The sequence below is a fragment of the Helicoverpa zea genome, chromosome 27 (assembly GCF_022581195.2).
Source record: "Helicoverpa zea isolate HzStark_Cry1AcR chromosome 27, ilHelZeax1.1, whole genome shotgun sequence".
In the NCBI taxonomy this organism is placed as follows: Eukaryota; Metazoa; Arthropoda; class Insecta; order Lepidoptera; family Noctuidae; genus Helicoverpa; species Helicoverpa zea.
This window is the reverse complement of record NC_061478.1, coordinates 2848831-2875291: the sequence shown is the minus strand read 5'-3', so window position 1 is coordinate 2875291 and position 26461 is coordinate 2848831. Positions and strand designations below refer to the sequence as shown.

General features: G+C 37.4%; 2 protein-coding genes across 4 annotated transcripts in view; one reads left to right on the top strand and one right to left on the bottom strand.

The window, feature by feature from the left end:
* Nucleotides 1-114: 114 nt before the first annotated feature.
* Nucleotides 115-10833, top strand: LOC124643205. Its single transcript, XM_047182085.1, has 3 exons — nt 115-514; nt 715-2854; nt 3076-10833. Exons 1-3 carry the CDS (start codon nt 115-117, stop codon nt 10724-10726), a joined length of 10191 nt encoding a protein of 3396 aa, XP_047038041.1. The 3' UTR covers nt 10727-10833.
* A 2411-nt stretch (nt 10834-13244) lies between these two features.
* LOC124643337 (phosphatidylinositol 4-phosphate 5-kinase type-1 alpha-like) overlaps nt 13245-26461 on the bottom strand; it is an 80261-nt gene continuing 67044 nt past the window's right edge. For 2 of the 3 annotated variants that reach the window (XM_047182284.1, XM_047182285.1), the window contains one exon: nt 17988-19465. In XM_047182284.1, the coding sequence (XP_047038240.1) occupies nt 19373-19465 (93 nt within the window). In that variant the 3' untranslated portion in view covers nt 17988-19372. Of the gene's footprint in view, nt 13702-17987; nt 19466-26461 lie in introns of those variants that run through there. The other variant, XM_047182286.1, reaches the window with a different exon arrangement.

Sequence of the window (26461 nt, the reverse complement as noted above, 5' to 3'; positions counted from 1 at the left end):
TTTAATACCAAAAACACTTCTTTCAGATAAAATCCCAAACTACAAAATAAGGCAAAAAAGAATCAAAAGTAAAAAATGCAAGACGACAAAACAAATGATGATAAATAAGAAGAAATGAAAGAGAGTAAAGCTATTTATGTAACTAAACGTGATATTAAACTAGAACTAAATAGAGAATATAGATTTTGCGCCAACAGCAACGCAAAAGACAGGGATTTTTCGCCCGTGTCTACAAGATGTGAACAGAAAACTCATGAAGTGGGTTGCCAATATAATTCTAAGCGGGATAACGTGATATGCACATGTAAAAACCTTGGTATACTTAAAAAGAGACAAGAAGTCCGATACTTTGGATTACCAAATCAAACGTACGCTTACCAAGGTTCTAAGAGTTATACTGAGATAGGAGTAGGCAGCGTCAAGGCGCTACAAAGAAAGAAAGTTAAGAAAATCTACTTGCCTGAAACTGACGATATTGGTGTTGGCAGTTCTGACCTTTGTTCGTTTTTGTTACGTAAGTGTTCTCATAAAGTTCTATTGCCTAGTGTTGTGGATAAACGTGCCTTTGCTTATTAACAGACAACTCATGAAAACAGAGATAAAGTGGTACCAAGGACCTAAAACGCTTATGAATCCTATCATGATAAAATTACGCTTTTACATTTTAAATGCTCGAGATTTGGTAAAATCTGATATCTATGTTTTGCTTTCTAGGAAGAAATAGACAACACAGTCAAAATTGTTATTATGAAAGTAAAAGAACATCGTCAAAGTGTGTGGGCGGTTTTATAGACTTTAAGACTAATAGTGTCTTGAGCGAGAAGTTGTCCCCTATAGTGCAGACTATATCGGGAGCCACTAGCCCCAGACATTCGAGATTCAACAGGAACATTGAAATAGGAAGCAACACTGTCGTTAAAAGTCTAACAAACACAACAACACAAGTCGAAGAAACTATAGAAAAGGATACTGAAACAAAACCTGAAAACAACATTGAAGATATATTACAATCCATAATTTTTCAGGAAGAACCAGAGGACATGCAAAATAAAAAAGTGTTTTCATACAAACCTTTGGAAAGGAACGAATTGCCTCCAAACCAAGTATATTCTTCAGATTCTTTAGAACAACATGTACATGACCTTGAAAATCCAAGTGATGATAAACTGAGCCGTTTCTCCGTAGATACTGAGGACCCTATGGAGAACAAGCTCGAGAGAGAATACAGGAGAATATTTGCAGCCAAATCTAAGTCTAGAGATACTAAACCAACTGCTGAGGGACCCATTCCAGATTTTAAAAGCGCTTCAACCACATTAAGACAAAGATTCGAAGCTCTGAGGCGAGGTTTGACGAAGAAGGAAGATTCTAAGAAGAATTCTATTATTGTGAATAAAGTGCCTAGCCAAAATAGTGCAGCGAGCCATAAGGATGTGTCAATAAATTCAGATCCACCATCTCTTGAAGGAAGATCGTATTCAAATACGAGAACGTATACCCCAGTATCTCCATCATGTAGTCGCGAAAAACCGGTCTTCCATCCCAGGACTTCACATTATAGAAGATCAGTTACTGGCCCCAAAAAAGAGAGAGGTAGTGATCAGTGGTCATTAAGACCAGATGACGATGACAGCGAATGCCAAGGAGTGAAAGGCATGTTCAAAATATGGGGCAAAAAATTCAACTTGGAAGAAGAGCATTACAAGAGACCATGCACCCCCATACCATCTTTTAACACCCCAAAGAAACCCACAGGAACAACAAAGAAGATTCAAGAATCTAAAGGAGACATGAAAGCAGATGCCCCTAAAAAAAATGCGGCAGAGAAGAAAGAGGGCCGAAAGTTCTTCTTCTTTAAAAAGAAAAATAAAGACAAGTCTCAAAAAACGAAGAAAGGCCTTACTACTGGTCGTTGTGAGGTAAGAGAAGGCTTGGTGATTAAGATAGCAGGCAACAATCTTGTTCGAGAGGAAGCTGCGGATAAACCAGAAAAAGTAGAGGAACCAGCACCCGCACCTGAAGCTTACGAGGAAATGGCGAGAAGAGCATGGCTTAAGAAATTCCTTTCGAGTAATATTGAGTCACGGAATAGTGTCAAAGTACGTTGGAATAACAAAACCTACCGCCGAAGCAGTAGTACGGTCTTTGAATTGATGGATAATGTTTACAAAGACACTGGAGTCGTTTTTAGATCAAAAAGCCAAGTGAACGCTAAGCCATCATATAAGTCTTATACAAAACAACATGTAAACTTTGTCCAACAAAACATTGAAGCTTGGATGATACCAAAAACTGTAACTGATAAGCCAAAGCTTATTTTAGGCAAATCGAAGTGTAAATCTAACGAAGATAGAAATGATAATATGGAAGTTAGAATTTCAGATCAAAAATGGTTCATCGACAAATCTAAAGCATTTTCCCATAAAATAGAAGTGGTTTTACATTCGAAAAATTTTAGAAAACTTAATAGGGCGGAAAGTTCTGATTATTTAAGGATTGATATTCCTAAAGGTTTCTTTGTCGATTCTAGTAGTGACGAACATAACAGAAATCCCAATAACCAATCCAGCGATGAGGAAGTGTATAAAATTGTTGAATATGAAACTGCAAGTGACTTGAAAAAGCAGAAAGCTCCTTCTTTCGACACAGGAGATTATGTACAAAATAATATAAAAGTAACCGTTAGCGTGCAAGGAAGCAAAGATGGTGCTTTGAAGATTTTGGATCCTGAAAAGCCGCCGGTAAGCAGAGACGTGGTGATACAAGGCAGCAATGTGTATATACCGAAGAGGTGCGACGTGATTGGTGTAGGAATCATCACGCAGAGGGAAATGAGGGAAATACGCAAGCCAATGTAAGAGAATATTTTATTCATAATTTATTTCCCTAAACCTGTGTGTCACTAGTCATGTGGGTCTGTTGTTATGCTAAACCGGCTGAATCGTTTCGTGTTATCCTAGAGCATAATTCACATACAACTTGTTACTGTTTTCCAGAGCTGGTAGATCAGAATAAATGTGTGTTTCTGTGTTCAATTATGATGTTTTTTTATTCATATGAATATTTATTTTTCAGCTTGAAAATCGCAGATGACTATACCGACGAAGATTCAGAACATAACGTTCTCAAACCACAACAGAAGAAATGCGAGTTTGCTGAGAGTTACCTACAAGAGTATTACCGTAACTGGACTCCTCTGGGCTTGGATTTGTACTCGTGGTGTGTCAGTGACTCCCATTTGAGGTGCTGCTCAGAAAGCTCAAAAACAAGCTTCAATAACCAAGGCGTAGGAACAAAATCCTGTCCTAACATTTATGACGACTTTCAAACATCTACCATCGTTTCATCTTGTGGAGCTTCGTCTTGTAGCCAATGCCACAATCACGAGGGAGATGATAAGCCCCCTGATAAATTTTCATGGTTTGGAAAGTTGTTAAAAAAATCTGCTAATAATAATAATAAAAAGGTCACTAGTCAAAACGTACACAATAATAAAAAGATAACTAGTCGAGACGTACAAAATAATAAAAAAGAGGAGTCGCTGCCACCGTGTAGAAGAGACATCATCCGAACAGTATTGCCCAAAGACTCTGTCGAAGTGTTTAAAAGGAGGAAGATATATGCTAACAGCAATAAATCCAAATGGACTGGACCTTGTCCAGAAATCTGTCTACCGTACTCAACGCCAAGTAATGAGAGCAAAAGTGCTCAGAACACCTTGAGTGAATGCCCGAAGCTGATGAAGCCTTGTTGTAAGGTAACAGAGCCAAAACCGAGACCAAAGTCATGCAAGAAGCATGTTTCCCTCCCTGACTGTGACGCGATGAATGAATTGTTAGCAAAGCAGCTTGCAGAGATGCCTGAAGGCATTCTAGCGTTCAAAAGCGGCACGAATTGCGAAACCTGTAAGAAGAAGTCACCTTGCCCGAAGCATGCGAAAGTGAATCTAGACCCTCCTTGTGAGATACCGCGACAACCGTGCAGAGATGATTGTGAGATGATGGACAATCCTCCATGCGCAAATTCGACCGTACCTTGTGATGATACACCACCGTGTCCTGCAGCTGGCCCACCGTCGTGTCCTGCATCTCGCCCACCACCGTGTCCTGGCAAAAAATCGTGTCCTTCATCTCTTCCACCACCATGTCCTGGATCCAGCTCACCGCCGTGTCCTGGCTCACCGCCGTGTCCTGGATCTCGCCCACCGTCATGTCCTGCATCTTGCCCACCGTCCTGTCCTGCATCTCGCCCACCGTCCTGTCCTACATCTCGTCCACCATCCTGTCCTGCATCTCGACCACCATCCTGTCCTCCATCTCGCCCACCGTCGTGTCCACCCACCCCTCCGCTTTGCATTAAAGTCTCTTCGTGCCCAACGACTCCTCCTTTTAACAGATCTCACCTATCTCCCCCAAAATATTGCAGGAAACCGACAACTTGTCCTCCAAAGCCACCTCCACCTTGTTTTACGATGTCCCCACCATGCCCTCCAGCCCCTCCTCCTTGTAGGCAACAACCCCAACTAGGTCCCCCAAAGCCACCGCCTAGTCCCCCAAGACAACCATATTGTCCCCCAAAGCCTTGCAAAGAATCACAACCTTATGTCCCACCGCCACCGCCTAGTCCCCCAAGGCAACCGTATTGTCCCCCAAAGCCTTGCAAAGAATCACAACCTTATGTCCCACCGCCACCGCCTAGTCCCCCAAGGCAACCGTATTGTCCCCCAAAGCCTTGCAAACAATCACAACCTTATCGCCCACCGCCACCGCCTAGTCCCCCAAGGCAACCGTATTGTCCCCCAAAGCCTTGCAAACAATCACAACCTTATGCACCACCGCCACCGCCTAGTCCCCCAAGGCAACCGTATTGTCCCCCAAAGCCTTGCAAACAATCACAACCTTATGCCCCACCGCCACCGCCTAGTCCCCCAAGGCAACCGTATTGTCCCCCAAAGCCTTGCAAACAATCACAACCTTATCCCCAATCGCCACCGTCTAGTCCCCCAAGGCAACCGTATAGTCCCCCAATGCCTTACGAAGAATCACAACCTTACACCGAATCGCCACCGCCTAGTCCCCCAAGGCAACAGTATTGTCCCCCAAAGCCTTGCAAACGACCACAACCTTATCCACAATCGCCGCCGTCTTGTCCCTTAACGCCACCGTCTTGTACTTCGACGATGTCTTGCCCTTTTTCTCCTCCAACATATGAGGAAACTCCCCAATATGCTCCAAAACCTTGCAAGAAACCGCAACCGAATTATCCCTCAACGCCGCCGTCTTGTCCTTCGACGGTGTCTTGCCCTGCTTCTCCCTCTTCGCCTCCAACATATAAGAAGAGTCCTCCATATCCCCCAAAACCTCACAAGAGACAGCCACCTCGTTCCTCATCGCCACCGTCTTATCCCTCAACGGCACCATCTTGTCCTTCGCTGCCACCGTCCCGGCCCCCAACCCCTCCAAATCGTAAGAGGACTCCGTTACCACGTCCATCACCACCTCCGCCCCGTCGACAATCTCCCCCTAGATATCAGAATTCACCGCAACCGTCATGTCCACCGAACCCTCCATGTAAAACAAGAGGAGGTTATCCACAATCCCCGCCTGTCGGTTACAACCAGCCTTCCCCTTGTTACTCATGTACGTCACCCCTATCGTGTCTGAAGAAGACAAGCCGCCCTTCAACTCCTACCCCGTGTAAGAAGCATTCCTGCCAACCGTCAACGCCTCCACCGTGTAAGAAAAATCCAAGCTGTCCATCAGCTCGTCCGCTATGTAAAAAACCTGCGAGTTCGTCAACTCCTCCGTCATGTAAGAAACCTCCATGTTGTTCAACTCCTCCTCCTCCATGTAAAAAACCTACAAGTTGCCCAACTCCTCCCCCATGCAAAAAACCTCCAAAATGTCCCCCAACTCCTCCTCCATGCAAAAAACCCCCAACTCCTCCTCCATGCAAAAAACCCCCAACTCCCCCTCCGTGCAAAAAACCACCAAAATGTCCAACACCTCCTCCTCCATGTAAAAAACCCCCAAGCTGTCCCCCAACTCCTCCTCCATGTAAAAAACCACCAAAATGTCCCCCCACTCCTCCTCCATGTAAAAAACCACCTAAATGTCCAACTCCTCCTCCTCCATGTGAAAAGCCTCCCAGTTGTCCCCCAAGTCCTCCTCCGTGTAAGAAGCCCCCCACTTGTCCCCCGAGTCCTCCTCCGTGTAAGAAGCCATCATGTCCCCCGAGTCCTCCTCCGTGTAAGAAGCCATCATGTCCCCACGATCCTCCGTGCAAAAAGAAGCCACCGCCCTGTCCTGGTTCCCCTCCACCACCTCCGTCCCCTCCGCGCGATAAAAAACCACCGCCGCCATGCCCACCCACGCCGCCTGTCTCCCAAAAACTGCCCCGATCGCCCCCATCATGTCCGCAAATCTGTCTCGACTCGTGCCCTCCTTCTACACCGAAGTGTCCTGTCTCACCCACTCCATGTCCCTACGTTCAACCATGTCCTTGCACTCCGTCGGTGTGTTCGCAACCGCCACCAACTGCTGCCAATCCCATACCATGTCCTCATGCACCACTTCATTCCCACACCGCGCCCTGTCCTCACGCTCCACGTTGTCCCTTCGCGCCACCGTGTGACTACTCACTACCATGTCCCCACGCCCCGCCGTGTCCTCAACCTCCACCGTGTTTCCCTCCCCCGCCTTGTACCCCACCCCCGGATCCTGCTCCTCCTAAGTGTCCTCACACCCCACCGTGTCCAAAAGCCCAACCATGTCCCGGCACGCCGCCGTGTCCCAAATGCCCACCACGTCCTCAAACTCCGCCATGTCCTCAAACTCCACCGTGTCCCCACACGCCACCGTGTCAGAAATGCCCAACTTGTCCTCACACGCCACCGTGTCCAAAATGCCCAACTTGTCCCCATGTACCACCGTGTCCAAAGTGTCCCCACTCGCCACCATGTCCAAAATGCCCAACTTGTCCTCAACCGCCACCGTGTCCCCACACACCACCGTGTCCAAACTGCCCAACTTGTCCCCATGTACCACCGCCTCCAAAATGCCCAATATGTTCAAACACGCCGCCATGTCCAAACACGCCACCGTGTCCAAAATGCCCAACGTGTCCTAACCCGCCACCGTGTCCAAAATGCCCACCGTGTCCCCACACGCCACCGTGTCCATATTGCCAAACGCCACCATGTCCGAAATGCCCAACGTGTCCTCATACGCCACCGTGTCCAAAATGTGCAACAGCTAACACGCCACCGTGTCCAAAATGCTCACCTTGTCCCCACACACCACCGTGTCCTAACCCGCCACCGTGTCCCAAATGCCGAAAGGTTCCCAAATCCCCACCATGTACTAAAACCCCACCATGTCCTGCGATGTCACCGTCCGCGCCGCCGTGTCAGCGGCCACCGGCCTGTCCCCACACACCACCGTGCACGACACTGCAGCTATCCTCTTCACCACCGAGCGACGGTCCTGATGATAAATCCCCTTTTGCGTCCCCATCCTGCCCAGCATCACGTCCGTCATGTTTCTCTGTAAGCTCACAATGTCCCGAACCACCACCATCCTGTAAAAAAACGTCAAGTGGTTTGGGCAAAAAGATATCTCCGTTCTTCAAAAGGAAAACAAGTAAAGGTTCAGGTCATCGCAAACATAAAGGAACTAAAGACTGTCAAAATACATGTCAGCATTCGCCATGCAACACATGTGTACCATCCCCTTGCAGAAACTATTCAGCTACGTCATGTTCGTTTGGCTCCATCTCTAGGTCACCTGAAGCACCATTCGTTTATTCTCCTATTCATCCATGTCCCATTGAACCTGAAAAACCAAAGAAGGCACCACTGCCATGCGATTCATCTCCTTGCAATAAGAGACATTCTAAAAATAAATCTCGTTCACGTGACGAATATAAGAATCCCAACTCAATTAAATCGGGACGACGAACCGGTGAAAATCAGCAATGCGATGATTTTCCCTGGCCTACGAAAAATCAGATTTCTAATCAGTCGTCAATCACATCACTGTTTCGTACCAAGAATGAACCCGCAGAAACATTAGTTTACGGGCAATGTAAGAAAGACTGCCCAATGATGCCTCGATTGTCTTGCAACACGATACTTTCACCTGAAAAGGAATGCAATCAGCAAACCTGTCCAAATAAACAGGGATCACCACCGATGTTGCCTAGATTGTCTTGTAGCACGATACCTTCACCTAAACAGGAATGCAAGAAAAGCTGTCCAAATAGACAGGGATCACTATGTCCTCCTTCTATACCGGAAATGCAGTGCCCCCAGCCCAGGCCACCACCAGCTCCCACAGTACTTCAAAAACCACACACGTTGGGACCTGAAAATCCTAGATGCAGATCTAGAATAGGTGGCCTGTCTCTTAAAATGATGCCCTATAGAAAACCAACATGTTCCAAAGATTGCCTAGCTTGGCAAAGTACACCCGGTGATGACGGCTGTATTAGTCTCAATTCCGAAGAAAAAATAACGATAAGATTAAAGAAAGAAAATCCTAGCACCATTGAGCTTAGAGAAGGTATGAATATAAAAGTGCAAGACGAAGACGGAATGACCTTATTTGAGAGAAAAGATTACAGGCTACAGCATGCCGATTGCACTATTCAGCGGCCGTCGTTACTAGGTGAAATGTTCAAGGCTTCAGAAGTACGAAGACTAACTACTAACAACTCTGTGCAAGCATTTGTGGCAGATAACAACTCTTTTAAAGGAATGACAGAAATTAAAAGCGAATCCAGTATTGCAAACCTTATAGAAATTCAGTTCAAATTAAAAGTCACACAAGGTGAGAAGACCACCGAAATCAATATAGCGAATGATGGTGACAGGGAAAACGAAATAGAAGACAACATAGAGCGTAGCGAAGGCATCAAACAAATGCCTCAAGAAGTTTTCGTTATGAATAACGAGGGCGAAAGACTTGCAGACCATTCGGACCGAAAGAATGATCTGAATATACGTATCGTGATAAAAAACTTCAAACCTAAAAATGAAAAGAAATCCGGAAGCTCAAAGAACGGTGATTACAGTAAAGACTTTTCTGAAAAGATCTCTGCCAAATTCCATAGCGTGTCAACTGGCTACAGTGACGAATTACATGATGATAACGTTTTCTCAGTGCACAGAGCTACTATCGATCTTACGTCATCAGTAGATAATAAGTCCAGGACGTACAGCGAAGAAATTATGAGTGAAACGTTAATAGGGCTTGGGAGGGGACCTGTTATGGGATCTTCGGAACAATCCGTTTGTAGATGTGTCACGGACATGTCTGAAGGGAAAAGCGAAGATATGGAAGCTAAATCAACAAGTCAAAAGTATAGTACGACTAAAGATATTCAAGAGACCCTAGATGAAACTGATACAGAAAAACTAACTGATCACAAATACGAATATACAGAGGAAACGGATACTGAGAAACAAATAAAATATGACACCGAAGAAACTGACACGGAAAAACAAGTTGAACCAAAGTACGATAATTTTATGTCTACAGACACAGATGAACCCAATGCATTGTCAGGAAAAAAGAAGAGTATAGAGGTCATCGTTAAACCTCACACTAAAGAAGAAAAGAAGGAAATGTTGAAACAGGTGTTTGAGAAAGCTCAAGAAACAACAGCCAAAACTAAAACCCGAATGAGGAAGCTGCGGGATATGCTGAGAGTCATTCTAACGTCAGATAGCAGCGATCACGAAGAAGCAAACCGACCAACGAATGATGTATCAAATGATGTAGCTTATGCGGCGTTAAAACCAAATTATTATACTGACAGCATGAACAATTATTACAGAGAGAGCAATGAAGCACTAACAGACGAAGAAATAAACAAACAAGTTGTTTATCCAACTATAGAAAATAGCGATTGCACTGACAGTAACCACAGCGATGAATTATCATCTGACAATGAAGAACATCCAGAAGGTGGATGCATGTGTTGTACAGTGGCTGCTAGATTAAAACTAGCTTCTAGAATAGAAGGGGAAGGTTGCTGCTGTGGACCAAAGCCACCAGCTAAGAAAAGCGAAGAAGTTACTTGCAATCTGAAAAAGGAGTCAGATTACTGCCCATGTGATATGATACCCGACTATGTGGACGCCGAAACGCAAAAGTCACAGTTATTGACAAACAAAATGAATAATGCTGATTTGTCAGCACACAAAAATGTGAAGACTAGCACTACAGCGAGCATTTCCATGAAAGAAGATGTCAAATCAAATTCTGTAGTTGTAAATGTGAACGACAGACAGCTTAGTTCTAGGAATACGTTGTCGCGTCGTATGGTTCATGTTAAAGAATGCGTAACGAGAAAAATGACCAGGAACACGACACTAAGTATATCAGATGAAGATAAAATCGTATTAGTAAGTGATAATTCCACCATGTTCAATGATAGTTATAGATTAAAAGATAAAGCTGCTACGGACACGACGCAAGAGCCGCAAGGGCTTTCAATAATTCATGCTTCGGACATACTACAGTCTTACGAAACTAAGAAAGCAGTTTTAGAGATTTATACCGAAAAGACAGTTTCGGATGACGGAGAAAGATTGGTAGCTAAATTACCGAAATTCGTGTACGACAGAGAGAATGAAATTCAAACGAATTATGAGGCGATGGCGTCGAATACTTATAAAACTGTGTGTAAAAGGAATATTGTAATGATGGCTATTAATAGATAGTAGCAAATCTAGAGGGTTTATTTGTCTTTTACGGAAATCTGTGTCGACTGTTTAGGTTTTTTTTTATTATTATTTGTTTTTATAAATATACGGTATTTGTTTCTTTATGACTCCGTTTTATTCCATGTTCGCTCGCACAACTTTTTCTTCCCAGCAGCTGAGAAGTTAGACTATCCAAGAAATTATACTTCCCGCGGGACCCGGAAGAAACTGCGAAGAAACAGCTAGTCTATATATATTTGTTACATCCAAAGTAATAAGTCCGCATGTTACACATATTATCTAGCTATTATTTATAATATCTACTCAATTTGGATAAAGTGATAATTGACACAGAATTAATCACATTAACTAGCAATTTTATATAATATCTCCATAGACTTAGATAATATAATAAAACAAGTAGGTAAAGATTATTATTTCATGTTAAATAAAGTGCCTGGTAGCTGACCTTAATATAATTCGAAAAAGGCTAGTTAGCACAGTGCACCCCATAATAGTAGCGAAAAGTCCCCTCTTTGAAGTGTGGCTCGGGCCACTGTATGGACGGCCCGGAGTGTGCCCTGCCCGGGAAGGGCACCGCCGTGTCTTCATCGAGGCAGTCGGCAGCGGCGACCTCTCGCGCCCGGCCCTGGTTCAAGCCCGGGGCGAGGGGTACTGGGATGCCTCTCCTTCTGTGTGGTCGAGAGACGACTCCCAGCCACCGTAGACGTGAGCCTGTGCGGTGAGTTCGGGTGGCTTATCGTCCTTCCGTCTCCTGGGAGACACGGACCCGTCTCGGCGGTGCGCGTTGTTCAACGCGAGGGTTTAAACCCAGCATTCATGGACACTGTGAACGAACGAAACTTTTTTTCCCGATCGTCCAGTGTCGACGAAAGGGTGTTACCGAGCGGGAATAACTCAAAATTAGAGGGGAGATAACTTAGACCCGGGAGAAGGTTTTAGGATAGTTTTTGTCACCATCCGGCTACGGGACGCGTGTGAAACCGCGGGCGAAAGCTAGTTTTTAATAAAATTGGTAATAACAGGGAATACCATAATCCCACCCAAAACAAAAATGTGAAAGGCTGCCAAGTTCGATAATATGGGAATGCTTCGCCTATAAAAGAAGTGAGATCTGAATAAGTACCAAGTTCCATACACATACCTCAGTTAAAAATAGTTACTTTTTAATGATGTTACTTGGCAAGTTTTCACACACCTTGTTATAAACCTACTAAACGCAATGAATCAAGTATATAATTTTCTATTAAAACTTGCCAAGTAAAGATCTACCTCCATGCCAAATTTCAAGTCAATACGACCATTGGAAGTGGTCTAGGTTTTTGATGAGTGAGTCAGTCAGTGAGTGTATAGTAAAAATAGCGATTTTCTGACGTCAATATCTCAAGACCGACGATAGGTATATTAATGAAATTTTGTATTTTAGATAAGTGAGGGGGTCTCAACAGATACTAGAAATTTGATATGCGTAAATAAAATAGATTTTGAGTTATAGGGGGGTCGAATTTGGCCCGAAATGGTTCGTGTAATATAACCCACGGCCGGTGTGTCGCTTTTTTTTGCTCGACCTTGGCGGACACACTGCCGTGTGTCTAGATGTGAAATATTCACATTCTTCCCTGACCTCAAAAATTCACTCGAAAAAATAATGTCAATGTATACAAAACTTTTTTATTATAATTCACCATACAATTAATTAAAAAAGTACACACAACCACTACAAATCGAAAGATCAAGACATTCGTGTAAAAAAGATGTTCTATTTTTCTAAATTAAAATACATATTCGTATAAATACCTTATGTAGTTAAGTACCTTTAACTAAACGTTCTTAAACTTATGAGATAAGCTAAAGGCTGCTGACTGCAAAAATATATTGAGATCTTTACCTACATACGAAATGTGCTGATTTTCACACCTTTTTTAAAGATGATATCAGACTCTTCATTTTGGGTAAATTTTCGCCTTTAATTAGTCAGCTTTCACTCGAAATGAAATGTCAGTACACAAATTAATTCATTAGAGTACTCACATTGCAGACTAAAACTAAAATATTTATTGATGTAGTTCTTCCATTTACCACTAAAACTTACAAATAAAGTTTTATTTGCTTATAAATTTTTTTTTCAATAACCGAAATCTTTTTTACATTTTACAGCTCTCTGACATCCCGCCTTGATCAGTGTTGCTATGCATTAACATTAAAAATAGACAGATCTTATAATGTCGATGCTAACAAATTGTTATAAACACAGGGAATTATAAAATGTCTGATATCAACCATAATCTATGTCACACACTAGACCCATTTTGAGATTTTCAACTTAAAAAAAGCACATTAAAAAATCGATATCGCTGGAATATATCGATTCATGTAGCATTTCATTATCGACGCCTTAGAGTGAAAACCTCGTAAGTGCAAGAGATAACTTTTCAGGATAAGGATTGGTATTCGATATTTTTTACGATTATCTTCCAAGAAATGCAATAAAAAATATTGAGAAAAAATGCATTTTTCAGCATAAGGATTAGTATTCCATATTTTTTACGATTATCTTCCAAGAAATGCAATAAAAAAATATTGAGAAAAAATGCATTTCCGAGGTTTTCATTCTAAGACGACGTTATACACTTTTATTTTCGTTATTTTGTATATGAACAAAATTACGAATTTGGTGCACAAAACTAATTTATAATTATAAAAGTATTTCCTAAATTCATTTATTGTTAAGATATAATATTTATTAGAGAAAAAATTGGGCTAAATAATTACGTACTTTGTACAAAAATAAGTAAAAATTTGCTTACAAAAAACACGTTTTTGGTATGCAATTATAGTGTATAAAAAACTAAATTGAGCTAAAAGTATTAATACGAATTTTAAAAAAATCGTGCGAATTATAAAATGTTTATAAATATAATCATAATTTCCTTTGGCATGACGTTGTTTCCTCAGTCTTCTTAAAGCCGGGTCTGAAAATGTAAATTATTTATTTATGTAACATCTGTTAAATATTTTTAGCAAGCGTAATATCGTCTTATTAAAAAAATATTAAATTACAAACATTGTAAAAAACACAAAAAACTTCGGAGATTACAATATATTTTTTTATTTAAGTTAGCACATACACATGTATCTAAAATATACAGAATTTTAGATAGTCACATAAACATTTAGGGTGAATTGCACCATTTAACTATAACGATAACCAAATCATAACCAGCCGTATACTTGCCGCCCATTGGCCACATCGGCGATTTGACAACTGAAAATGGTTCGGTTATCGTTATAGTTAAATGGTGTAACTCGAAGCATGCAACATATAAGACCCGTACTTACTTCAAAACACCAGTCACCATGTGATTAACACAAAAAGACACAAGTGCTGTTCAACAAGCTTTCAAAATATACTTTTGTGCCAATAATCTGTGTTTTCCCGAAGATGTGTAGATTGAGGTAGAATGTAGGTATAGTTTGTGCCTAAGTAAAGTATTTATAAAAAGATTTAAGATCAGAAATTATTGTCAAGAAGTATTTTTTTCTGTCAGAAAATTCATTTAGTACTATCAGTATTTTACTTTCAGTCATATTTAAATTAAATAATTCCAAAAAATAAAACCAACTTCAATAGTATGACTACAACCTTTTCCTGCCTGATAAATACCTACTATGCTGAAAACCGCATCAATCGGTTTTGTCAATATACACAAACACACATATAATACAAACACACATATTTAGGTTAAACGGGGAACCTACTGTTTTTAAGTCGGATGAAAAAAAAACTCTTTGTAAAATTCAGATTTGTGTGTCATTAAATTCTTTATGTTTCTCTTTCTGGGTTATACAATAAAACGAAAAACATTGGAAATACGCATTTAATTCAAATATTTTCTCGCGATATACAGATAAGTACACAGGATACAAATACATTGATTTATCGACATATACAGGGTACAGCACTAGCAAAGTTTCAACAAGTTACAAAACGTTTTGTACAATTACATTATTATTACACAACAATCATTGGGATATCAAGTTCTAGCTCACATAAAAACTTATTAAACAAAGTTAAACAAAAATTAAGTATTTTAGGAAAAAAATACTGCTTTTATAAAAAAGCTGTTGTCACCCTTTTGCATTTAGTATAAAATCTTACATAAAATATAATTATAATATCCATATTTACTTTATGTGCCTATGTCACTTACTATTATGCGCCAAACAGACAGACATGTGTTGCTGGGGAGTTTGTTGCGCCACTTCTTCTTCCCAGCAAAAACACATAGGAAGTGGTGAAGGGCGGGCGTTTTGGGGGCTGTCATTGTCTATTTTTTTGACGTTCAAAAAGTAATTATTTTCAGACTAGTATGATTAAATGATGTTGGCATAATTGATTTGTAAGCTAAACGAATCCCAATTGGTATTATTAAAAGTATTTGAAAGAATTCTACTATAAGCTAAAACTTGATACCCCATTTCCTAAAACTACAGAACATTGATTACATATCGGTGGAATATTTCAAATGGACCAATAATGATTAAAAAATAAATACTGATTTAATTACTACCATTAATTAATACAATTTAATCAACTGTCGTACGCCGTAAAATTATTTAATGATTAACCAATTTTCACGATGGAAAATTGGTACAAAAACAAATAAAATAAAATTACTTTATTGATTTAATTGGATTCACTGTTAATTAACGGTTAATTTAATAACCTACCTATCCTAAGATTTTCGATCAGTTTTAATTTTGACATTTGCTCAATATCTTCATGTGAAAATCTCGAAAAATTACGGATAATTAGGATATTAAAGTTCACAGTAAAACTGTTGCCTGTGTTTTAATTGTAAAACACACACAGTTTATGAAAGTAAATCTGGATAACCGTATTTTACATATTGCATACAATATGTATCCATATTTATGAATAGGAAATTAAGTTTTGAACTGCAATATCTTGCATATAGGGACTTCCAATCATGTTGTATGAAGTAAGAATGAAAGTCATATAAACGTGAGTTTACTACACATTGCATAAACTATCTTATGCATTCTCATGAACTCACATAACAATATAAAATATAAGCAGAACTTTCATTGAGTTAATAAAATATATTAATGTTGATACGAAAGCCTATTGTGTGACTGTGCATAAATTCTATGCGCATTATACAATTTCAAATAGTATGCATTTAGCACGGTACTAAGATGTCATCAACCGTCTTGCCTTTTCCCCACTATGTTGGGGTCGGCTTCCAGTCTTGTCGGATGCAGCCAAGTACCACTGTGCCACATGGAGCGACTGCCCAAGGTACTTAGATTTGTATTGTTGGGAAATTCAATGTTGACATAATTTTGAGCAAAGTAGAGTAATTAATAGTTGCAGTTTTGAAAACATAACATTAAATGTGTTTTGTGTTCTACATAGTACATTAACGTTATGGAAGTGTACATACTTCAAAATATATTAAGTTTATTTCAAAAATTGATTTCCTTAGGATCAGTTGTTTTTTTTTACGTATACGACAAAAAATAATTTAAAAAATACGCCACATATTTAAAAAAAAATGCCTAGAAAAAACATTTTTGTGAGTTTTTGATTTTAATAGAATGTATTTTTTATTTATTTTATGTTATTGAACATAAAAAGGCTAATTTAATTTGTATAATTCGACAGATGATTGCTTAATTTTTAAATTGCTTGCATGTATATAACTTTAGCTATAAGCGCTTAAAATACGATATACATTTTTCAACATTTTAATATTTTTGTACCATACATTTGAGTTAGTAAAAATATATCCTGAGTAACTTAACTATGTGAATTAAAATGAAAATATAATTAAGATGAAAATTACGTAATAAAGAAATAAAATGAGCATGATTATTTTACTAAAATAATAGAAAAAAAGATTGGTCTACTTAAAAATTAAAAGAATGATACTGGTTCTGTATCATAAACTACAAAATGTTTTGTATAAATTACTTTTTGTAAGTTTATTATATAATAAAAATCAGATCTAAAATAGTTAAAATCAGTCTATCAAAAGAACTAAACATGAAAAGTAAAACGTAACATAAGAGATGACAAAAATAAAATTTAAGTATAAGTTTATATTCGAATACTAGTTGAAATTAACTATTTATACAGTTTTATAAATAAAATATTAAATTACCCTTTTACAAAACAGAATAAATGTGTATTGTTGTTTTGAAAATAATTTAATAAGTATATTTTTAAGGAAAAATGGCTGCATAGATTAAGAGCATAGTTATAAAGACTTAACTGTTCTCTTTAATATAGAGTAATACGTATAGACTCTAAATGAGTAGAAAATTCGATTATTTATTAACTCAAATGGAAAATAGCTGATTCCAACAGTAAAAATGTTTAAATTGTAATAACTTAACGCCTTAAGACAAACACCGATTAAGAGTAATTACGTCTAAAATAACATACAGGCAACTAGACTGCATACGTTTTAACTTGAGCCGTTAGAAGTAAAAATTTTAATTAAATGGGACGACAATCCGACACAATGATGAATAATGTCCTAAATGTCGAAAATCTGGGTCTCAGTATTTTGTATAGCTTAAAGGCGTTCAGAAATATGAAGTCTAGTTACCTAATGTTACATATTTGTATAATAGGCAAGAAAATATAGTAGCCCAATATAAGATTAAAAAATACTGATTTGGAGTACATAATTAAACAAAGAATAAACTATAATAAGACGAACTTTTTTGCACCTTCCTTTTTCAAATTATAGATTCCACGATATTATTCCTAACTAACGTATTTTATTGATATTATTGAATGGCACCTACATTTTATTTGAAAACTTATTGTTGCTTTTATTTCATAAACTTAATTTATTTGTAGTATTAATTAAGTGTCATATCATCATCATATTTAACGCACTGTCGTATTAATCAGCAATTTTATAATTTTAGAATTAGATACCATTCAAAATATCATTAATAATATTAAAATTAACAACAATGGCAGTGGGTAGATTCTTATTCTAATAATAATATATCGAGTAATATAATTTTAATGATGCAATTACTTTAAAGATGGCAACACGCTGTTTCAAAGTTTTGGCTACGTTGGGATTTGAGACAATTTTACTTGGCCTTGCTCAAACTTAAATAAGTCTCATTTACAGTAGGTAGGTATGTCATAGAAGGCAAATAAAAAATGTAACTGCTTGTATGTCTCTCATTATAAAACAATAGAAAATTAATTGTGTCTCGCGTACCTATATCTGAGCTTCGACGTACAACGGATTAAGGTATCTATTGGTTTTCAGACTTCCATTACGATTCAAATGTAAATTCCTTAAAAATAAACAGATTACGTACTTCGTATAACTGTAGAAACTTAATTGAAATTCCTGAACATTTATTAAATGGATTATCAGGCTACGTTTCAGAAAAATAAATAATCTATATGATTTTAAAGCAGATTCAAGAGAATTAAGTACATTCAAGGTCACCAACGGGATCAATAGATACGGTAATGTTATATTCATATTGTTTGGGTACATTAATATTTAAATACTCATTCTATCCGCACACTATCAAATCATGTTTTTCTTGTTTTTGGTTTATTTATTAATTTTACCTCTTCATGTTAACTAAAAGAATGCTCTTAGATCTAATCCTTAGTGCATTAGATTCCATGAAACGGACTCCTTACAATATGACTGATTTTGCCCTACTTGAATTTGTAGCTATGTGCTACTTATATTATAGCTACAAATTGCAAGCATATTGATTCTCCTTGTGTAAAAGTAGGTGATCTAGGGTTGTGTCGTTTTTCTAGTCATGCCAATGAAATATGAACTTTGAAGGTATTCAAATAAGACGCAAATATCTTCCGACCTGCTCTACAATCCCGCTAGTGACTCTTTCAAATATTTTTTGATGTTCAGTGGCCATCTTTAGTAAAGCACCGAATACAATACTGATTTCAACGTTTACACATTTAAGCTTCGTAACAGTTACATATACTTAGCAGATACATAATAATTTGTGCTCATTTATTGCAATATAATTCTTATCAAAGAATGTATAATTTTCTAATTAAGTTGTGTATAATTTTACTAATTTATTTGACCGTTTGAATAGGCCTTAGTCTTTGTTCTTGAGATTTCTTTGATCTAATTAGTATAATTTATGTGCCATTACCAATTCTTCATCAGTATAATCCTTCAGCTGTCCCATTATGTAAAACTGACTAATAATTTGACCTATTTTCCATATATGCCAATTCATTCCAAAAAAGTTAACCCATCCCCCTATACTTAATATCCTTTAACTCGTGCTTGTTTTCGAACTCAAACTCGGCGGTTATCAATCAATATCATCTTTTGAACAAACAAAATTTTTAACTATAAGACGCGCGAGCTGCTTTACTGCGGATATCAATAATCAATCTATATTTTTTTTGCGATTAGAGATTGAAATTTGACATAAAATGTTATAGCTTGTTTCAAAATTCAATCTAAAAAACTGGGGGACGGATCGGTAAACCGCAGTTAGTCTTAATGGCTCTTGAGCTTTTCAACGATTATATTGCAATAAATCCACAAAAATAGCTGCTTAATTGCTTGGCTTAACTTAAAACTAACATGGTTCCTCTTCATCTTCTCTGGTGTGTATTTCATAACTTGATATTGTAATTCTTGAAGTTTCAGATCTTAAGTGTGTCATTTCCACCTGTTGTAATAAAATTGTGGTCAGTTTGTGAAGATTTTTTATACATGCGACTGAGAAGTGAAGGAATTTAGTTAGTTGAATGTGTGTATAGAATAATATAGTTCCATTGTATCATGAAATAATTAATCATCTCAACATTTTAATAATATAGTGTTTACATTGGTGGAAAGGAGAACGAATTCAATTAGTACGTTATGAATACTATATTAAATTATCTAATACCATACAATCTAAGTATTCTATCAATGTTATTATCCATGTCGTAGGAAAATAGTAGAATCATTATTTCTTTTAAATTTAATCTAACGTTCAATATACTTATTTCGAATACAAAACATTTATACAAACTAGGCTGAAAAAAGCACTTTTTGAATGTCAAAATTACATGAGGCAGCCTCCAAAAACGACTGCCATTTACCACTTCCAATGTGTTTTTTTTTTGGAATAGAGTTATTTATGATTTTAATATTTTCCTACGATTTAACCATAATTAAATAATATGATACAAAATTAAAATCTTACCTTTGCAAGCGGTTATCCGTTAAAGAAAACTAATTTTATTATTATTTGCTTTAAGCCAGCCATAGGTAAGCTTTAAGCATGATTTCTACCAATTTAGTAGGTTTTAATAGGATGAATGACATTAGTTTCCTAATCAGGCAATTATCTACGGTAGGCACTATTTTTAGTATGTTTATCTACTCATTAATTACCAATGACCACGGAATTCATATTAGGGGAACTTACCACATTTTGCGTCTATTCTACTTTCTTCAAATTAGTAGAATAAATGGTATGATGTACTTCTTACAAACTAAATACTAGTAAAATAATGAATGTTGTCAATATTTCATGCATACCAACTATTTCATTGCTACATGAGTATTCTAGGGATTATTAATCAAACTTCGTTATTGTGTCAGTACTATGGTTATTATGATAAAGTTATTTTGCACTTGATACGTGTATGGATGAAAAAATAAATCTCGGGACACCTTCTCACACACGGTCTGTTAGCCCTAAGGTAAGTTTCTAATCAACTTATTATGAAATAATAAGAATTTTGGTTAAAACCTTTCTGAAAAGCTGTTTTTACTGAGAAGTTTTATACAAAAGTTCAGAACAAACCTACATTGACGGCATTCGTTTGACGGTAACTGAACGAACTCATAAAAAGGATCAAAAACATATCAATAAGTATTCATATTTTTTCTCAAATGTTTATTCTACATGTCGGTCGTTTTAAATAGTTAACAACAACAAAATATACATTATTGATATATAGTAACAACGACGAGAAACGTAACAGTTTATACACACCAGACTACGTTTTTGTAAGGGTGACCAGTGGACACAAATAATTTTCTACCAATTTCACTAATCTAATAGATTTCGCTAGGAATAAATTATGATGTTCAATTCCTTTACTTTGTTTGGCATAGTACTAAAAATGGCACTAATTAACTATGCCAAATCGTTATATAATTTCTTGACTTTTTTATACGAATCATAGTGACCTTTTTATCATCTGCCTAGCCTTTTCCCTTTAGTGGCCTTTTTATATTTGATAGTGGTGTTAGACTTGATGTTTACTTTTAGTAGATTACGACAGTTTTAATCTGCTTGCATTGGTACTAAAAATACCTCTCATGGTTAATCTAAAATAGAATTTTAATTTATTTACCTGACTTTGTTATAGCTTTGAACTGGAATAGATTTTGAATAAGATTTCAAATGCATATTTGAATTACAGTCGCTTACTAATATGTGAATATCACATATTAAACTACAAATTATCATCATGATATTAAAACAGTTAATAATTTTAACTAATGCAACATTAAATTGAGATTTTACACTAATAAATATTATAATTTGTACTGTTCTAGTGATCCTATGTTGAACACATTTTAATATTTATTTATAATCGAATACCAATGAATGGTCACCACTTACAAAAAGGTTTAAATTTAGACAACGATCTGTAAGCACTTTTACAATTATCTGAATATAAAGCGGAGTCCAGACGCATGTGCCGTGTAACGTAACACGAATTATACGAGTAGACGACATTAAGACCGTTACTTATAACGCTCGCATCATCGGAAGTCGGTTTCGTCCTGAACACAAAATCTCGCGAAGTTTTTGAATTCAACCGATTCGCATTAAGTTCGTGTCGCAAACACTGTTGACATTAAATTACACGTCACAGACGTCTGGTCCCGACATAACGAACAAGTCTATTCTACGTATTAAAATGGTCTGTGTTATAACTATGTACTTGTTTTTAATTCCGATTAATAAACATTTATTATGCGAATTTGTTTTAAATATAATTGCATACATTTGACCAGAGCCTTGCCTAATAAGCGTAAGGTCAAAAATGTATTAAACATTAATATTTTTATAACTTGATTTATAGGTAAAAATACTTACAGATCTCATACAGTTTCATAAATATTATTACACTCACATGAAAGCGGATTATATGTATTTCAAAAGCGAACAACGAATTGCTTCTGTTAACTGACAACCTTCATTTTATTATTAGCAATACATTAAACATTAAACGGAAGTAATAAATACGATAGTGGTAGATTTTGGTCGACTTGTGTTGGCAACACTGGATCTCGTGGCAGTTTAAAAAAGGAAGTTCTGGTTGCAACTGTTTTTCTTTTATTTTGTACAACGCATTTGATATGATTCCTTAAGTACAACTGGACGCGAATATATGCAGTACTCAAAAATACAAATTAATGATATCTGTTCTTGAAATGACTACGGGCAAAACCGGCTATAATGAGTAGAATGCTTTTACTTTATCTCTTTGGTATAGCACTAAGTTGCTTGGTAGGAATTCTTGTGTGCATATTTCGACGTTTAATAAGATTAACCGTTTGTCATATTCTATACGACAAATACGACAGACGATTAATATTTTTTTTTTACGTTGAGCGATAGCAAGCCGGTTTTTACAGGGTGTGCGAAGTTGTGCCATATAGATATTCGAATACGCAAGTTCACACATACTTTTTTCATCATAACACCCTGTATATAAGTCCCTATCTTCGCTAATATGTGTCGAGATCAGTCGATTGCTGTATATGATTAGATGAAGTCAGTCGAGACCTTTATTTTGGGACTTATTTATTAGTTTATTTAATTGAAACAAAAACAGAAAATGGATTTGAAAAAATGTTCATAAAAACTTGATATAAGATTTTAATGATAGATGTTATAATAATTTTGTTTGTATTTGTTTGTACGGAACTTATTTCCGTACAAAAAAATAACGTGGTACCGAAAGTTTTGTGCAATTGACAGCGGTCAATTTCAAGGGTTGATAGCATTTTTTGTACTAACTGACAAAATTGTCAACTGCACTAAAAATCGTTCGGTCCATAAATGTATCTGGTCACCTTTATTCACGTGACAGTAACACATACAATGATAATTAAATTAACGCAAATAATATTCAGACACTACTAAATAAGTCCCAAAAGTACAAAAAATACAATTAAAATTATTACTTACTACAATAGCTACGTAGTCTAAAAAACATTTTTTTGTTAATAAAAAAATGGGTCCGTTCTTTTGGCAATTTTAAATATTTTCAAAAAACTGCGTTTATACATCAACTAGCGATCCATTTCACGATATGAGTATCAACAAGACATTTGCAACACTTATTTTTAAAAAGTTACACCAGCAGAATACCACGAAACAGTTATTATTGCTGAGAATTTTATTACAAAAAAAAATGAGACATTAGGCATGACGAATAAAAAAATGTAATAAGTCCGTCTCTTATAACCCTAAAATAATGGACACGTATTTTTTCTTGCCTCTCTCAGACCAAAAACGACGAAAATACAACACGTTTTAATTTTGTGTTACATAAATTTTTACATAAACGTGACATCACAAATTCTCACACCCAAACTTGAATGCCATAATATATCTCAGTATTTTTTTACAGCCTTACTATAAAAACTTAAACATCTGTTGAACACTTGTCTAAACGAAGTGGGGCTGCAAAAATGACCTTATTTCAACGTCATAATCTGACAACAACAGACGTTTAAAAGTTTTTGTGGTACGACGGTTAGTGATAAGTTAAAAAAAAAAAAAGTGTCCAAAATTTTTTGGTAATCTAAAAGACGGACTAATTAGAACCCTGTCGTCACGCCTTTTCTGCGCCATATTTTTTCCAAAAAAAAAAAAGCTTTCATTTTCGCATTCCTCAAAATGGAAGCACCCAAATTTTGTTATCTATACTTTTTAAAGAGATTGCCATGACGAAAAAACTTTCCTAAAAAGCTAGCGTTGTAAAAACAGAGTTATAAGCGTTATAAATATTGTTTTTTTATGATCATTTGTAATCTTTTTCTACTCGTTCTTTTAGATGCATCTAGAACCCACCGTTAGCAGCGTCCAAGAGGAATAGGCATTCATTAATATTGCGTATGCACTAGAAATTAAATGCACTGTATAATAATATAAGTAAAATATTAAGTAGGTAGTATATGTAGGCGTGTATGCGGTTGATGTGACAGAAATTGCTAATAGATTACAAAAAAAGGAATTCTTATAGTTCGGCCATTCAGAGAATGCGTTCCTGACACGTCGCGATTGAACTGACGACGTAACTTTGCAATGGCGTTGCAGTTACGATAAAAATATTTTTGCTGGTTGTTTACCGTTTTAACAATTGAGGAGCATTAAAACAACATTATTATATCAATAATCAATGAATGTTATTACGTCGTCAGTTCAATCGCGACGTGTCAGGAACGCATTCTCTGAATGGCCGAACTATAATATTGAATGAGACGCATTTTACATCTTGAAACATTTGAAAAATGTATAAAATGTCAGAAATATATAAATTGCAGGCGGTTATTTCTCATAAAATGCCTTTAATTAATTCAAATTAAAAGTTAAAGTAAAACACCAAATAACAATTTCTGCCATAGAATGACATATTTAAAATGAATGGCCAAAAATCATTCTAAAAGCCCAAGTCACATAGTCATATCTTTGATTATATATATGTCTAGATGTAGCGTCGAGTGCGCGCAAGCGTGGAAAAAAATGTCCATGTACTGTTCATCGACAGGAGCTTTCCCGTCAATCAGAACAGATCGTGCCGCTTAACTGTCAAAACGTATTACGCGCGCTAACTAAAATACAAATAACAGAGTTAAAATGACGACATGTGCAATTAAAGTCTGCCGGAATTATAAAGGAAGGCTAAAAAGTGCCAATAACATCATCTATCATCGGTAACTGACCCAGAAAATAAATATATGTTTTTTGAAATTATGTTTACTAAATCACGCCATATTGTATAAGTGTTGCCAGTTTCTGTTTTTCATTTTCCCAACTTCACGTTTATATGTTATGTATAAAGGAGATTTTTTTAAGCATTGCGCAAAAAAATAATAGGTATAATTTCTATTTTTTATTGCTCGGATAGACATTTTCTGATTCTCCAAAATATTATCTACTATTATTTGATTAGTAAATTATGGTCATCAACGTAACATCATTTTTTAATAGAATTCCAAGTAATCCTATTGTTAGGAGTCAGTGGATAGACTGCATTAAAAAAAGCCGTGGAGATGCGATGTGGACACCAACAAAAAATACCGTAGTGTGTTCCGATCACTTCCGTAGCAAGGACATGAGTACTAGGGCATGCAATACCGGTTAACCGGTTTCGTTTTTACCGGTAAATCGCCCATTTTTGCGAGTTTTAAATTACCGGTAAAAATAATATGAAACCAGTAATTTACCGGTTTTTACGTTTTTCTGATAAAATATAGCAATTGTTCATTTAACGTCAAATCTTTGTTATGTAGCCTGAATATAATGTAATGTTGCATACATTACGTATTGTAAGAGTGTTAAAGTTGCTGTTTTTAGAAAAGTAAACTTGTGTGTCCTTAACTATCTCTAGGTTAGATACAAATCTTCTTTCTCATCTTAATTTATAAAATCTAAACAAATTGTATTCATTCGGTTATTCTGTTTTTCCTCATAGCTGTCAGCTCATACAAGGTACAAATGCTTATTGCTTATTTTACCTACTCTATGACCTTACTGAGCAAGGGCTTTTACTTCACCACCATGCGGACAGCTCTGAGGACACGGTGGAGCACACAGTCCAGGTGTGCACTGCCTGGGAAGGGTACCGCGGTGTTGTCGTCGAGGCAATAGGCAGCGGCGACCTTTCGCGTCCTTCCCTGGTTCAAGCCATGGTCCGGAGCTAGAGGGAATGGGAAGCCGTCGCCCCTTCTGCGAAGCAGTCATGCTCGAGAAGGAGACGGCGGAGCGACTGCGAGTAGCACCTCTCATCCCGGCCGCTGTAGTGGACCAGGAAGACACCACGGGCGCCAAGGGTCGAGAGACGACTCCCGGCCACCGTAGGCGTCGGTCTGTGGGCGGTGAGTTCGGGTGGCTCATCGTTCCACCGTCTGCATAGACAACAGACCCGTGTCAGCGGCGCGCGTTGTTCCACAGGCTCCTCAGAGAGATGTCAGCAAACCCAGTGGGGCCCAGCAGGGCCAAGGCCAGCCGGGGCCGCGGGATTGTTCGAAAGAGTTACCGCTACGATGGTCCATAAAACACCTACTAAAAAACATGGGTTTTAGACAGAAAGAGTCTGTCATTTGATGATTTACCATAAAAAAGGGCTTTCCCTTCAATGAAAAATATATTTTTTACGATAATTCTTAGCGTTTATCCCGTCTTGTGGCTTTCCGTATCTTCCTTCTTCCACTTCGCTCTATCCTCCTGAATAGACATCTTCCTCTTCGAGTTCGCAGATTTTCATGTCATTCATTACGACACTCAACCACCACGGTTTCGGCCTGCCTTTGCGCCTTTGACCGGGTATATTGAGATTGAGTATCACATTCACCCTGCCGTTGTCCTCAGGTGTCACTCCTTTTTACATGTCCGTACCATCGCAGCCGTTTTTCTTGCATTTTG

What these genes read in the sequence shown, in the direction of transcription:
- LOC124643205 (XM_047182085.1), top strand. Translation starts at nt 115, where the DNA reads ATGAAAGAGAGTAAAGCTATTTATGTAACTAAACGTGATATTAAACTA. An exon ending in CCTTTGTTCGTTTTTGTTAC is followed by an intron (nt 515 to 714) that starts GTAAGTGTTCTC and finishes TTTGCTTTCTAG; the next exon opens with GAAGAAATAGACAACACAGT. An exon ending in AGGGAAATACGCAAGCCAAT is followed by an intron (nt 2,855 to 3,075) that starts GTAAGAGAATAT and finishes TTTATTTTTCAG; the next exon opens with CTTGAAAATCGCAGATGACT.